Here is a 13,206-nt window from a genome sequence, read left to right as displayed (position 1 = left end):
CTAATGCACCTGCCATGACTGGATTAACCTTCTGTCTGTGCTTCAGTTACTTTGAAATATGCGAAAGGAAAGATTCTTTAAAATGGGCAGCTAAGAATGCAATGCGCAGATGTTTTCCACATGCTTCGTTTTGTTTCAGAACGACAAAGTAAAATGGGCTGGGAGAGGAGTCCAGAGGAAGAGTGCCACAATATTTGTGCATATTTCTGCAATGCTTTCATCTTGAGTTGTCACAGTACTTCAGAGTTCTTCACAGTGGCAGATAAGATGTTTGGGCTCCTTCCAGGCCATCCCCTTGCAGGTCATGTCATGCCTTTGAGGCCTGAGCTGTATCTCTTTAAAACAAATGAACCTCTCCATTCTGAATAGGCTTTGTCTCAATATTGTCTCCAACAAGATGGAATAATCAGTCTAGAGCTGAGAATGCTCCCAGGGAATTGTGTGTTGTATGCAGAAGTGCCCAAGAGTGCCCTGTTGGTAAACTGTAGGAAGGCAGTTGATGTAAAGTTGCTTATTGCAGTTTTTCAGCTCCTTATAACTTTTCAGGGTTGCCGGGAAGAAGATCCTTCCAGTCAGCATAGAAAAATAATATTGTCATGTATGTATTTAAGTAGGGTCCTACAGGCTCAAAACCCCAAAAATTATTTAATAAGTAAGAGTGAATACCAAATGTATCTTAACTAAAAGCACTGTGGCAGTGTAAAAGTGGCCTGAAGGTGAGGAAAAAACCATTCCCAAGCTCAGAAGCTGCTCTCACTGGCACCAGCTGAGCCTGTGAGCTCCAGCTGGGAATGACCAGCAGCCACATTCAGTGGCAAGACTGCAAAGCCTTTGTAGCTGCACAACCCCAGCATTGCCATTTACTGCTTGTAGCCAGTTTACTTGCAGCTACAGTGTAGTCTTTGCCATCCATGAACCAGCTGCCTGCAGTGTTATCTGGAGAAGATGAGATAAAACTGTGGAATACAATATGCTAGTGAATAGAAATTACTGCAGGCTCTTGGTGGGATGTGCCTGTGTGTGTCCCTTTTCTCCATCAGGAGACCCCCACATTACAACAAGCAGTACCATGCTGCCATCCACCCTACTAGGTCCAGTTTCTTCTTGTAGGAGAGTCCAGAACATGTGTTTTAAGTGCCTGTATACAAAGCTGACAGGTCTGTAAGTCATCACAGAGTCCTGACCTTTATCAGAGAGAAGTAAGCTGCTGGGCTGACCAGTGCAGCAGCCAATGTGGCAAGAATCATAGGTCTTCAGCATTCAGGTTGAAAGCAGGCTCTATGGCAGCTTCCCTAAGTACAGGTGGTACTCAAAGGTTGCCACATTCAATTGTCTCTCCACCAGAAAGAACCTGTATAAGTTGATTGTGTGAAGATCAGTAATCTTAAGCATGTTATGCCCCAGACAGCAAAGATTAGGCTTCTAATGGGATTGTGATCAACACTCTAAGCACATTTTAAAGTATAGTCTTTGCCTCTGTGAATGGGTGCCATGAAGAGTTCAAAAATACAAGAAGTTAGATAAACTGAAAATGTTTGTCAGTGTAGCAGCATTGTAGTCTAAAAGTTTCAGATCATTTGTGCAGTCATATACATTGAAAAGTTTATTGTAAAGCTCATCAGTATGGAAATATGGTTAAAACTGACCTTCTAAAATGTCTACTGTTTCTTCAGTTGTGAGTTTTCTTGCAAAACTACTTCTAACTCCTATCAAAATAACAGGCTTCTCTGATTCTTCCCCCCATCCTCCAGCAACATCTTTGAATCCTGTAAGTGATGTGAAAATGTCATTTACAAATGAGATATTTATTCCATCCAGGCTGTTTGCATTCCTTCTAAAGCACTGGGGTCTTTCAGAGTCTTGCATTAGACCAGAACTTTTTTTCTGTCTTATATGGGTCAAAGTGACATAAAATTAGTTTTAGGTTTTCCGGACTTCAGACTCTAAGGAGTGGAAGGGCCAGGAATCTGCTTTCCTTTGCTGTGCTTAGATAGGAATGAGTATATATGAGATGGAAGTATTCATTTGCCTTCCAGAAATGTGTACAAATGATTTAAAACATCTAAGCAGATGTCTAACTCTCAGTGAACTCCTCACTGAGTTCAACATGAAAGCTTCTTCTGATTTTTTTTTTTTTGTCATACAACATGATTAAATTTGCCCTTTGTTTTGAAGCAGGGATCTCACTTGAGGACCATTTACAAAACAGATAAGAGATTTTCAAGAGATTTCAGAAGGTCAAAATAGCTTTCATTGTAAACGTCACTTGAAGATAGATCTGGCTTAGAAAATAGCATTTCAGCAATTCTTTACCTCATGTGGAAAAGGAGAAGAGTCAAATACCCCTTATGCAGGGAGGATACTTCTCTGTGCAGGTAGTACCCTGCAAAGCCTATGTTGGGTCATTTGGGGCTGGTCACGTCCTTGTTGCAGTTGCCCAAATAAGCCAAGTGTTTGAGATCCAGCTTTTTTTTTTACCAAGCTGATTTATCCCACTGCCCAAAGCTTTTCACTCAGATTTTTAGCTTGTTAGTATTGCATTGCACAGTTCATGGGCCACTCTGTGAGCCCCTCTGGAAACAATGGCTGAATATCATATTGCAAAAGAGGAAAGTAAACAGCTGGCAGTCTGGCCCTCCAAACAGGCAGTGTTTATCAAAGCAAAATAAATCTCTATCCTGCTTTCTGGCCATCACAGTGGCTGTTTGTAGGACGAAGTAGCTCAGCTCAAAGCCAGGTGGTTGTATTGTCCAGACCAGAGTCTCCCAAACCTTGTGAGAACAGCTGCCAGAGAAGTTAAAAAGTTGTATTTGTTTCTGACCTCAGTACAAAACCAAGCAGCTGCAGATTAAGCCTTGAATTAAATCTCTGCACAGCTTGTCATCTGCATTGAGATAGCAATAAAAAATTACTGATTGCTACATCCATTGAGTATTTTTCCTAGCTTTATTGTTTGTGGGAGGCTTTGAAAGGCATGAGAGTATGCTTTGGTACTAAGAAACCTTTAAAGAAAAAGACAGTAAGGATTAAGGTTCATAGAAATAAGATGCTATTTTAATCAATGGTAGAATCTTCTTTAGGACTTGTGTATTAAAATGCTGGCTTTATGCTACAAAGGCTTAATAAGTATGTCCATATAACAAACATCTCAAATAATGTTATCAGTGGCTTGAAATGCTAGCAGGGTATTTTCAGGTACAATTTCCACTCAGATCTTTCTTTGAAGTGCAATCTAAAATTGTTTGCATAAAGGGGGGAAAATCCTGCATTCCAGAGAAGTTATGCTGAATCAGTAGCAAAGTTATCATGGTAACCCTTTGATAGCCTTATCTGCATAACTTTATTATCATATGGTTGGTATTTCATTCCCACATAGACCCTCCAGTCTTTATAGGTTGAAGAAGATTTTTTAGAAGTTTTACTTTTGAAATGGCAGCATCTCACCTTAATAGATGTGCTGTTGTATCATTCTTATTTGTTCAGCTATAATGGAGGCAGAAGTAATTAGATTCCATTTCAAGTACCTTCTTGTTCCCTTTTCATGGGAATAGGTGGTGGAGCTGGAGGGTTTGGATTTTTGGCTTTTCATGTTCCCCTTCCCAGAAGTCAGCTCCTTTTTACATGTTAAGTGATAAGATGTATTTTGTTTCAGTGTGATTATTCAGTGTAAACACATGAGTAGATTGCATCTCCTGCATCATGAAAGGAAGGGAGTAGGATTTCTTGTTATGAAAATTCATTTGCTTCTACATTGAGATTTTATACTAAAAACTGGTTTTGTGTTTGCCACTTTTTTGAAGGTGCTGGGAACCCAAATTGCAAAGTTGCAATTGTAATGGGCAAAACCAAAAACTCATCAGCATCCCGGTAAGAATTCCTAGGAGACTCAGAATTCTCTAAAACTTGTTCCCTGGAGAAGTCACTTAGTGAGAAAATTTTGTTAAGTGAAATGCCATTGACTGCCTTGACCAGCTGGATGTGCTCCTGAATTAGAGGAAAGTTTAAATCACTGCATGTCCACTGTAGCCCAAACTCCTGCTTTGCTGTCAGATCCTGTTAACTGAATTCTCCCAGCCTGTTAACCACTGTTAACCTTTTTTTATTGGTATTCTTCCTACCTTTCTCCATTGCACCAGCTCTAGTGTTTGTGTAGCTGTATGATGAATTGGATCAGGAAATTTTGGGGGCTTCACTAGCTTTGTCTTGGTCACATAAATTTTAGCCTGGATCAGTTGTTTAGCCACCAACCAACAACTCTGGGTTACAATTTATTTTGTAAGTATAGTATATAAAAAAATTAACACCAGGAAGAATTAAATAATAAATAATAATGGTTAAATAATAAAACCAAAGCTTTTGAGAGCTTCCCTGAACAGAATGGGTGCAAGTGGCACATCAGAGACCTGAAGTTATCGACTAAGTTTTTCACAAAGCCATTGGTAGATATAGAAAGTTAACTTTGAAATATGGGGTGTTGGTAATGTGAAGTTGTGTAAGCAGAGAGCACTGCACATCTTAAATCAGATATACTCATTGCATTCCTATATGTGTAAATATAATACTTACCTCTTCTTTGACACAAACATGATGTTCAACTCTTATTACCAAACTAGAATTGCAAACTTTTGCAAAAACTTATGCAAGTAATGAATAAAATGCTTCGTGTCTGGTGCTATCAAACTCACACAGCTTGTAATGCAAAAGAATTGCAACATTTATGTCTCTGATGGATTTTAGCCCAAATCCCATGAATTATCTGAAGTTTTTAGGTTTGGCTAGGTTCCACTGAGAAGCAATCAGTAACTTGCATACAGCACACAGGAAGGTTTGCCCAGCAGCTGAACAGACAGTGGCACCTGTTGAGCTCTGAGAAGCTGAAGAGAAGTTAATGGAGAGGATTATGATTATGTGACACTCCACTTGCTAGAACTGGAGACTGAATTCAGGGACCTGGGGCGTCACCTCCAGTTCTGTGTGACTAACAGCTGACCTTAAACATTCTGAAGGAATGTAAGCGTGGGGATTTTCTTTTCCTAAACTGTAAGCAAGCCAAGATGATAATTGTGATAAACTTGTTTTGAGAACAAAGCAGAAAGGCAGGGGGGGCAACTGACTAGATGATACAGATGTGACAGCAGCAAGTTTCTCAGTCATGGTGCATTAGGTGCCAGTAATACATTTTCACTTGTTGATTGGTGGTTCAAGTGTTGAAGCCACACTGTGTGGACAGGATGGTGCAGGTGGTACAGGTAAATCTCAGCATTGGCTTTATGTAAGTCCTAAATTGAGGATAGAAAACTTAAAAAGGAGGAGACAGAAGGGAGGATCAGAGTTAATTGTGCTTTTTGTCTCGATCAGGTACAAGCAGCACAGTATGATTATCGTTCCCATGGACACCCCAGGGCTGAAGCTGATAAGACCCCTCTCAGTGTTTGGCTACATGGGTAGGTGATCATATTTATCAGCTATATGTGTATTAATTTATTAGCAATCTCAGAAGCTGCAATTATACTAATAAATATGAATGAAATAAATCAGTGAAATGCATATATAAAAATATGGATTAGAATTAGAAGCCTTTAATTTTTGTCTTCCTTTGTTTTACCCTGCTGTTGTGATTTCTGTCCCTGCAGATGAGATCCATGGAGGACATTTTGAGATACACTTCAACGATGTGAGAGTACCTGTCTCCAATATAATACTGGGTGAGTTTCACCACTAATTCCTTTTTAATACATACAGCAATGAACCAAGCTTTAGGAAATGGTGGTTTACTTCATGAATCACAAGTTATTGTGAACAGCTCTGGTAAGTTAAGGGAGCCCACTGTTCCTTTAGCAGCTTACCTGCTGCTTGAATATACTTTGTTTAGAGCAGAAAGGAAGAAAGGCAGCTGTGGCTGTCATGCAAACTGCCCTGAAGTAAAGCAAAGAAAAAGCTGTCACTGGCAATCTTCCCCCAAAGCCATAGACTTTACAGACTTTTAGAAATAATGTTCTGCTGCACTCCATGGTCAGTTCTTGGCAGAACTGAAAAAGAAATAATAAGCAGGCCTGCACTGTGACCCCCTGCAGGGAGAACTCTATTTCTCTCACTTAGTATAAATCCCAATTTCTTCTTTTTCCTCTGTGCTTTTATTTTGCTCAAAGAAATTTCTCTCTTGAGTAGCCCTCAGACCTGGGAACCTCAAAGTCTTTCCCCAGATACTCATTCCAAATCTCATAGATGTATTTTTCAGTGTAAGATTAACAAAATTTAAATTAAATCAGGTAAGTCAAACTTCCTCATAAACCATCTTGGGGTATGCTTCATGATCTAAGTATTATTAATAGTGTGTCAATATAGATCTGGCTAGAGTAAACAAGCAAAAACTCTGCAAAATAAGCTTTGAAGCAGCTTGCTTCTAGCCCTGGTGCTATGGGGCCACTTTTGCTTGGAGCCTCGGATCCTTTCAAGAGGGACTCACTTTCAAGAGTCTGCAGTGCCTGTTTTTGTTTCCCCGCAGGTGAGGGCAGGGGGTTTGAGATAGCCCAAGGGCGGCTGGGGCCTGGCCGCATCCATCACTGCATGAGGTCCCTGGGTGCGGCTGAAGCTGCTCTGGAGATCATGTGCCAGCGCGCCGCTCAGCGCCAGACCTTCGGCAAGAAACTCTATCAGCACGTAAGCACCTTCCCTCTTGGCCTCAGCTCACACTGTCCTGACATTGACCTTTGTTTTGCCCACACACAGCCTTGTGGCTCTGATAACAGGGCACAGCTGCTGCCATGTCCAACCTTGAATTCCTATTCATAAGGCACTGGGTGGCAAAGGAAAAAAAACACATTGCAAGGCTCCCATTTTTCACTATAACCTACAGGATTTTTTTCCCCTTGCAATGAACTGGATATCCTTTGCTGGATTTGAATATGGATTTTGTCACTGGATGTTGTTCTCTGCTTTCCCTGATCAATTTGGACAGGTATTTTTTTCAGGCACACACCTTATGTTTCTGTAGTCACAATCTGAATTCACCATTTTGGTGTAGCCATTCTGTCAACTGGATGACTCCTTTCATGATCACTGAAGATACTCAGGAGTCTAAGTTTCACTGAAAATTTTACTTCTTTGATGAAATATTTGTAGTTACTTATAAAAGAACAGACCACATCAAGGGCATATTGGGGATTTTTGCTCTTATCTTGCTCTGGAATTGAAATACTCTTTCATGAACAAGAGCTTGCTAAAATAATAAAAATATGGCAATCTGCTTTATGGAGAAACCATCAGACTTTGGTAGTTGGCCTGTCACATTTCAAGTGTTCCTCAGTCTTACCCAACAGATAGGATGACTTTACTGGAAAAAATAAGTAAAAGCAATGGAAAGAGGAAACCGAATTAGCATCTGGCAGAGAGTGTAGCAAATTGTTTGTGCAGATCCAGAGGGAGCAACTTGACCTGACTGGAAAAGAGGCGTGTAATTGCCAAAGTTCCATTCACCACCATAACCTGGAATTATGAAGAGCTGCATGAGGCAGAAGCTTGTTAGTCACAGTGATGTTTGATGAAGCCACAGGCCTGACCTGGAGGCAGCTGCAGAGCCCATGCAAGTTCTTCACAGTGAGGATGACTAAGAAGAAGGTGAGGCTGGTGGCTGCCTGTCCCCACCCAGGAAATCAGTTATAACCCCAGGAGCTGCTGACAGGGGAGAACTGAACACTCCACCCAGGTTCAGACCACCTTTGCTAGCACCAGCTAAGCTGAGCCTCCAGACTTTGCACTGAAGCAAGTGCTGCACATTTGTGTCCCACAAAATCCACAGTCCCAGGAGGAGTGTGTCTCTGAGGCTGGCTCAGGCTCCAAACAGCTTTTGCACTGACAAGCATCACAGATTTGTTTTTCCCTGTGGTATGTTGGCTGCAGGGGGGAATTGGCCAAGAAGAGCAGGGAAGGGCTGCCAAGATCATAACTTCATTTTGGATCCAGAGAGTTACTAATTAATCATCAGGCAGACGCAGCAGGCACCACCCTACAGCTGTTCACCTCTGTGTCACACATCATCCACCACCAGTTTAAGCAAAACAAGCAATTCCTCTCCTCTTTTACCCTCCATTTTTGTATACTGGGGCTTATTGCATGAAGAGAGGGCTGTGAGTGATGCTAATATGTAAAGGAAAGCAGGGAGGAAAAAGCAGGCATGGAAGGGCTTCAGCAAAATGGCCAGCATGCAGTGGGGTCTGATCAGGAACTTAAGTGTGCCAGAATACAGAGTTTTTCCCTTCTTCTTCTTTCCTGGCAGGAAAAGAATGGTTCTATCATTAATATTTCTGTCAATAAAGTGTTTTCTTTCTTATGCTCATATTAGATGACATACTTCAGCTTGCACACAAGTGGCTCTAGGTTGGCTGAGAAGAGGGGCAGCTCTGTGTGCTCAGAGGCATTAACTGATGTGCTGCTGTTGGCTTTGGTTCTGCAGGAGGTTGTTGCCCACTGGATTGCAGAATGCCGCCTTAGCATAGAACAGGCTCGCCTGCTCACACTACAAACAGCCCGCAAGATTGACTTGTTGGGCAACAAAAGAGCAAGAAAAGAGGTAATTTTTTTTTTTTTTTTGGTAGCTAGGACTTGAGGGATGCAAGTTGTGTACTCAGCTGGTTAAAAGACAAGCTAAACATTATTGTTAACATATTCTAATTGTAGAGTATAACCCCATGTTGAAATAGCCTTAAGATATGCTTTTAATTGTAAGAAGATTGGGGAATGATCTGAGTAAGAAAGTGAGATTAATCTGTTCAAGCACTGTTTGCTTGTCTCAACACAGTAAGGTAGTTTTAAATGACTGTAAACAGTTTTACCATACCCAGCGAATGGGAACAGCAGAGCTCTCATCAAACCCTGAGAGGAAGGAATGTTCTGTGAGATATCAATCTTCTGTAGAACTGCTGGGTAAATATTTTCACTTGCTTAGGAAACTATTACTGATAATGTGAGTTCTCTTCTAACTACAGGTAGCCATGACCAAAGTGGTTGTTCCACGAGCTGTGCTTAAAGTGATTGACTGTGCAGTTCAAGTGTGTGGTGGAGCTGGAGTTTCTCAGGATTTTCCTTTGGCATTTATGTGAGTAAAGGGAGATTTCCTGTAGGTTCTAAGCATTCCTTTAAAAATAATTTTATAACACCAGTACATGCTGTTTCACATGCTGTGCATGTCCCTTTAAGCTATTAATTTTAAAACAATTGTTTTTATAGTGCAATTAGCCTTACAAAAAATAAATGCTGGCAATGGACCTAAAATAGTTCTTATCAGCAGTAAAGAGGGTGTGCTTCTAAAGCTTAATGTTATCCCTTACGGCCTTGGGGAGAAGCAAAACTTCCAAATTCCCAGCCCACCCATCTCAGTCCTGGCAAGATTTTGCTGCAGTATCTCCTGTGTGATAGCACTTTTCAAAGCAAGGATTGTCAAAAGGGCAGCTGTTGCAAAAACAGTGCTGAGAGCTCCTGTGTGAGCTGCCTGGCTGCTGTGGCAGGGTCAGAATCTCTCCCCTAAGTCAGCCCTCCCCCCACAGGTTTGCGTATATCCGGACCTTGCGCCTGGCAGACGGGCCTGATGAAGTTCATCTCTCAACAATCGCAAGGTGGGAACTCCTGGATCAGTCAAAGAAGCTCACTGCAAAAATCTAGTATCAGCATAAAGCCTTCCCAAATGGAGGGAAGATTCAGGAAAAGTTTCAGTGTGATAATGCTGTCTAAGGTAAAATTGGATGATACAAAAACTTGATTCTAACTGAAAGCAATTCTCTCTCTATTTGCACTTACGACACTTAATTAGGTGCTTGCTTTTAAGAATTTGCAGAACGCAATGTAAATAACTTATCTGGGTTCTTTGTAACACTAAATAAAAATCTATTTTCTAACAGGCCTAAAGTGCTTTCTTTGTTCTGAATCACAGCTCTTTATCCTTTCATTGTAGACATAACAGTTTTGAGTCAGAAGTCCCACAGAGTTTACTTTATTGCAAGCTAGACTAAACTTTTAATTTTTGATTAAATGGCAAACACTGAAGACAATACCTTTAATTTTCTTTTCCAAAGCTCAGCTGCAGTCCACTCCTCTCTCCTCCCCAGTTCCTGCTCTCAGCTGCCTTCCTCATCACTAAGACTACACTTAGTCATTCCCGCAGCTCCCCTCAAATAACAGGGCTCAGGGCAACACAGGAGCCTGGGGTCATGTAGAGGAGTTTGTCTGCTGCTGCTTGCTTATTGCTCTGCAGTGCTTCTCCAAATACCTCTCCCCCCATTTTCCCATACAGATGGCCCTGTTATCTTCTGTCTCTCCTTTTGTGCACCCTCACAAGCCTCCTCCTGTCTCCTGGTTCTAGCTGCTCCCACTCTTTCTGAAATACATCTAAGGCCAGGTGCACCTTCCTCCCCCAGGAGTTGATGTTTTGGCTGGCTTGGCAGGGTGCCGTTCATGGCCTCTGCTGCTACCAAAAGAGGCTCTGCTATTTATGCCCAATGCACCTCTCTGAGGTTCTCAAAGGTCAGAGTTACACAGACCTACTCTGCTCCTGTACCAATCCCCTCTGACCTGAGTTACTTCAAGAGAACGTAACTCAGGTCCTGCCCCTGCAGGAACAGAACCAGGCAGATCACAATACACTGCACCATTGGTAACTCTAGTTCCTGGAGTTAGGATAATCACTTTTCATTTTATACAGGGCTGGTAATTAAGTTACAGACACGAATGTTTACTCTTTGCATGAACAAACAAGCTCCCCTCCAAGCTCCTTCCTGTTGGAGCCTGCGGAGACCAGGCTCTGCTTGGCTCAGTCTTCAGGATGAGGCTGTGGTCAGTTCTGTCCTTGAGCCCCAAGCTGAGTGCTCACCTGAATGGTGTCCAGCTACAGCTGCTCTGGTCACTCAGGGGTGTACAGTGGCAGAGTACCTAGATCTGGAAGCATTCCATGAAGTTTCTTGCCTCATTATACTTAAAAACCAAGATTATAACCTCTTTTGAAAAAGCAGTAATCCTTGTTTATGTTTCTATCCACCTTAGTTTCCTCTTGCTTCCTGCCAAGAATGTTTTCTAGGAAGTTGAGAGCATCAGAAAGTCAGTGACTGAAATGCACTTCAAATACAAAACCACCTGCACTGTACTAGCACATGTGGTTCAGGAGTTCTGCTCCAGGCTGTCAAAACCTGCACAATGTGTTTTTCTGACCAAGAATACCCAGGGACCATATTTAGCCACCTTCCAATTAAGGGGTCTGACTGCTCTCATTTCCCACACCTTTAAAGAACAGCTGCACAAGAACACTGCCTTTATCTCATTAACAAGGCTCTTAATTCCCTTTATTTTAAAATTTTATGTACATATGAATGATCTGTATAATGTACACTCAATATAGAAAGTTTTTATATACTGGATAATGTATAGAACATTTCACAATTACACTAATTTCTTACATAACAAGTCAACTTTTTAAGGTTTTTTTGCTGAAGCTTTGTCAATTTGGTCAAGCCAGTTATACATACAAATGTCTAATGCTGTTTGATCTGAGGAAGAAGATAATGTTAATGATTAAGGACATGAGTGAACTGGTGCAGGGACAAACCCTTTCAGGTCATGTTCAACGGGAGTGATCACATCAGACTGAGAAAAGAAGGGATGCCCTTTTAGTGGGGTTGGTGAGGTCAAAGTTATTTTAGCCCAATTCCTCTAGACTGTAGCTCAACTCCAGTCATGCTAATCCACAAAATATAAAAACTAGGAAAGTTTGATTCACAGTCTTGTAAACAAATATAAAGGAACAAAATGTGCTTATGTACAACAAGAAAAAATTCTTGTGTACCCATTTCAGCTGATCCACAGAGTGCTTTCTTGTGTTACAGTGTGGTAGTTAGAATCACTGACTTTTCCTAGAAAAAAAAAGTCATAGAAAAAAAGGAATAACACTGTCATAAACACCTGGCAAGGCAGTAAGTTCACTTCAATGTATTGGAGGAAAGTGCTGTTCCTCATCACTGGCCAGTCTGCCTTTGTTTCTTCCACAAGGATTTTCAGTCCTTAGCTGACATCTCCCACTTCGTTGTCTACTGGGGGTGGAACGTTGGGCATTACGGATGACGTTGTCCCTGCAGTGAGGTAACCAGCAACTCCAGGGCCTTTCGGGAGGAAAACAAATACTGACGATTAGTTTTCCTTCTACAGAGTGATTGAACAGCTTTATTCCCTCTGGTAACACTGAAATACACCATCTAAGTCAACCAGACACCTTGCAAAAGAACATTTAGGAGTTTTTCTTTAGATTCTTTGAAATCTAGGAATGCTAGAAACTATGATTTCTTAGTCAATGAAGTGGAATAGCTTGTGGGGGCCATTTTTGGACTTGCTCAGTGTTTTTTATTCTGATAATGCCAAATAAGTTACAAAAGAACCCCAACCACCTGCATTGCCCATCTCACCTTCCATCATGGAAGCAGCAGTAAAGTGGGGATGGCTTTCCTTTGCTAAGGGAAGACCCTGCCATAGAATCAAAGTGAGTTCACATATGTGTTCCCCTACTAGGCTCCTTGTGTGACCTTTCCATCTTCTAAAGGTTTTTCCCAGCTGCATATTTCAAGGAAGCACAATGGGCTGCCCCATGAAGAAGCAGAATGCATAAAGCTTGTCTAGCCAGCATTTTGTGCCTTCAGTTGGAATAAGGTGAAAGCATTCTTGAGATACCCAAACTCTGTACTGGAGATGCAGGACTCATACCATTACTAAGCCTCCGTATTGGTTACTATACGGGCAGTCAGTTTTGCACTGTAGGCAAAGCCCTTCTCCCTCAAAGCTTGGAATTACAAATGCAGAAACTTTCAACAATTGCAATAAAAACTTACGTTGCAGCACAAGGTATTTCAACAGTAACTCTTATCAGATTTACAACTAGAAAACTGATCATCCACATCTTCCTGCACCAATACAGTAATCGACCTGGTATCAGACCTCCAGGCTACACTGCCAATATTCAACCTACTAAGTTCTGCTGGGGCCTGTAATCTCTCCCCACTTAACACATCCTCACCGAGTTCCCCCAAATTTACTATTCCTTCCTGCCCCACCCTCCTTTCTCACACTACAGCCCAGAGCCAGAAAAATCAGTGTGGTTTGTCTCCCTGCAAATGGTCCCACACTACTACTGCGAGGCAGAGAGCAAAGCAGGCAGTGCCTTCGGCAATAAAACGC

General features: G+C 41.7%; 2 protein-coding genes across 7 annotated transcripts in view; one reads left to right on the top strand and one right to left on the bottom strand.

The window, feature by feature from the left end:
* ACAD11 (acyl-CoA dehydrogenase family member 11) overlaps positions 1–9,894 on the top strand; it is a 29,632-nt gene extending 19,738 nt beyond the window's left edge. Inside the window, exons 14-20 of one of the 2 annotated variants that reach the window (XM_085051270.1) lie at positions 3,801–3,867; positions 5,359–5,444; positions 5,634–5,705; positions 6,506–6,660; positions 8,453–8,569; positions 8,985–9,094; positions 9,543–9,894. In XM_085051270.1, coding sequence (XP_084907396.1) covers positions 3,801–3,867; positions 5,359–5,444; positions 5,634–5,705; positions 6,506–6,660; positions 8,453–8,569; positions 8,985–9,094; positions 9,543–9,657 — 722 coding nt within the window. In that variant the 3' untranslated portion in view covers positions 9,658–9,894. Of the gene's footprint in view, positions 1–3,800; positions 3,868–5,358; positions 5,445–5,633; positions 5,706–6,505; positions 6,661–8,452; positions 8,570–8,984; positions 9,095–9,542 lie in introns of those variants that run through there. The other variant, XR_014849827.1, reaches the window with a different exon arrangement.
* Positions 9,895–11,296: 1,402 nt separating this feature from the next.
* DNAJC13 (DnaJ heat shock protein family (Hsp40) member C13) overlaps positions 11,297–13,206 on the bottom strand; it is a 57,555-nt gene continuing 55,645 nt past the window's right edge. For all 5 annotated transcript variants that reach the window (XR_014849826.1, XM_085051262.1, XM_085051261.1 and 2 more), the window contains one exon: positions 11,297–12,140. Coding sequence is in view for 4 of the 5 variants with exons in the window: in XM_085051262.1 (XP_084907388.1) it covers positions 12,043–12,140 (98 nt within the window). In the remaining variant the exon portion in view is untranslated. The remainder of the gene's footprint in view (positions 12,141–13,206) is intronic.

This window comes from Lichenostomus cassidix, chromosome 2 (genome assembly GCF_008360975.1).
Source record: "Lichenostomus cassidix isolate B80296 chromosome 2, HeHo_3.0, whole genome shotgun sequence".
Taxonomy (NCBI): domain Eukaryota; kingdom Metazoa; phylum Chordata; class Aves; order Passeriformes; family Meliphagidae; genus Lichenostomus; species Lichenostomus cassidix.
This window is presented reverse-complemented; position numbering and strand designations above follow the sequence as displayed.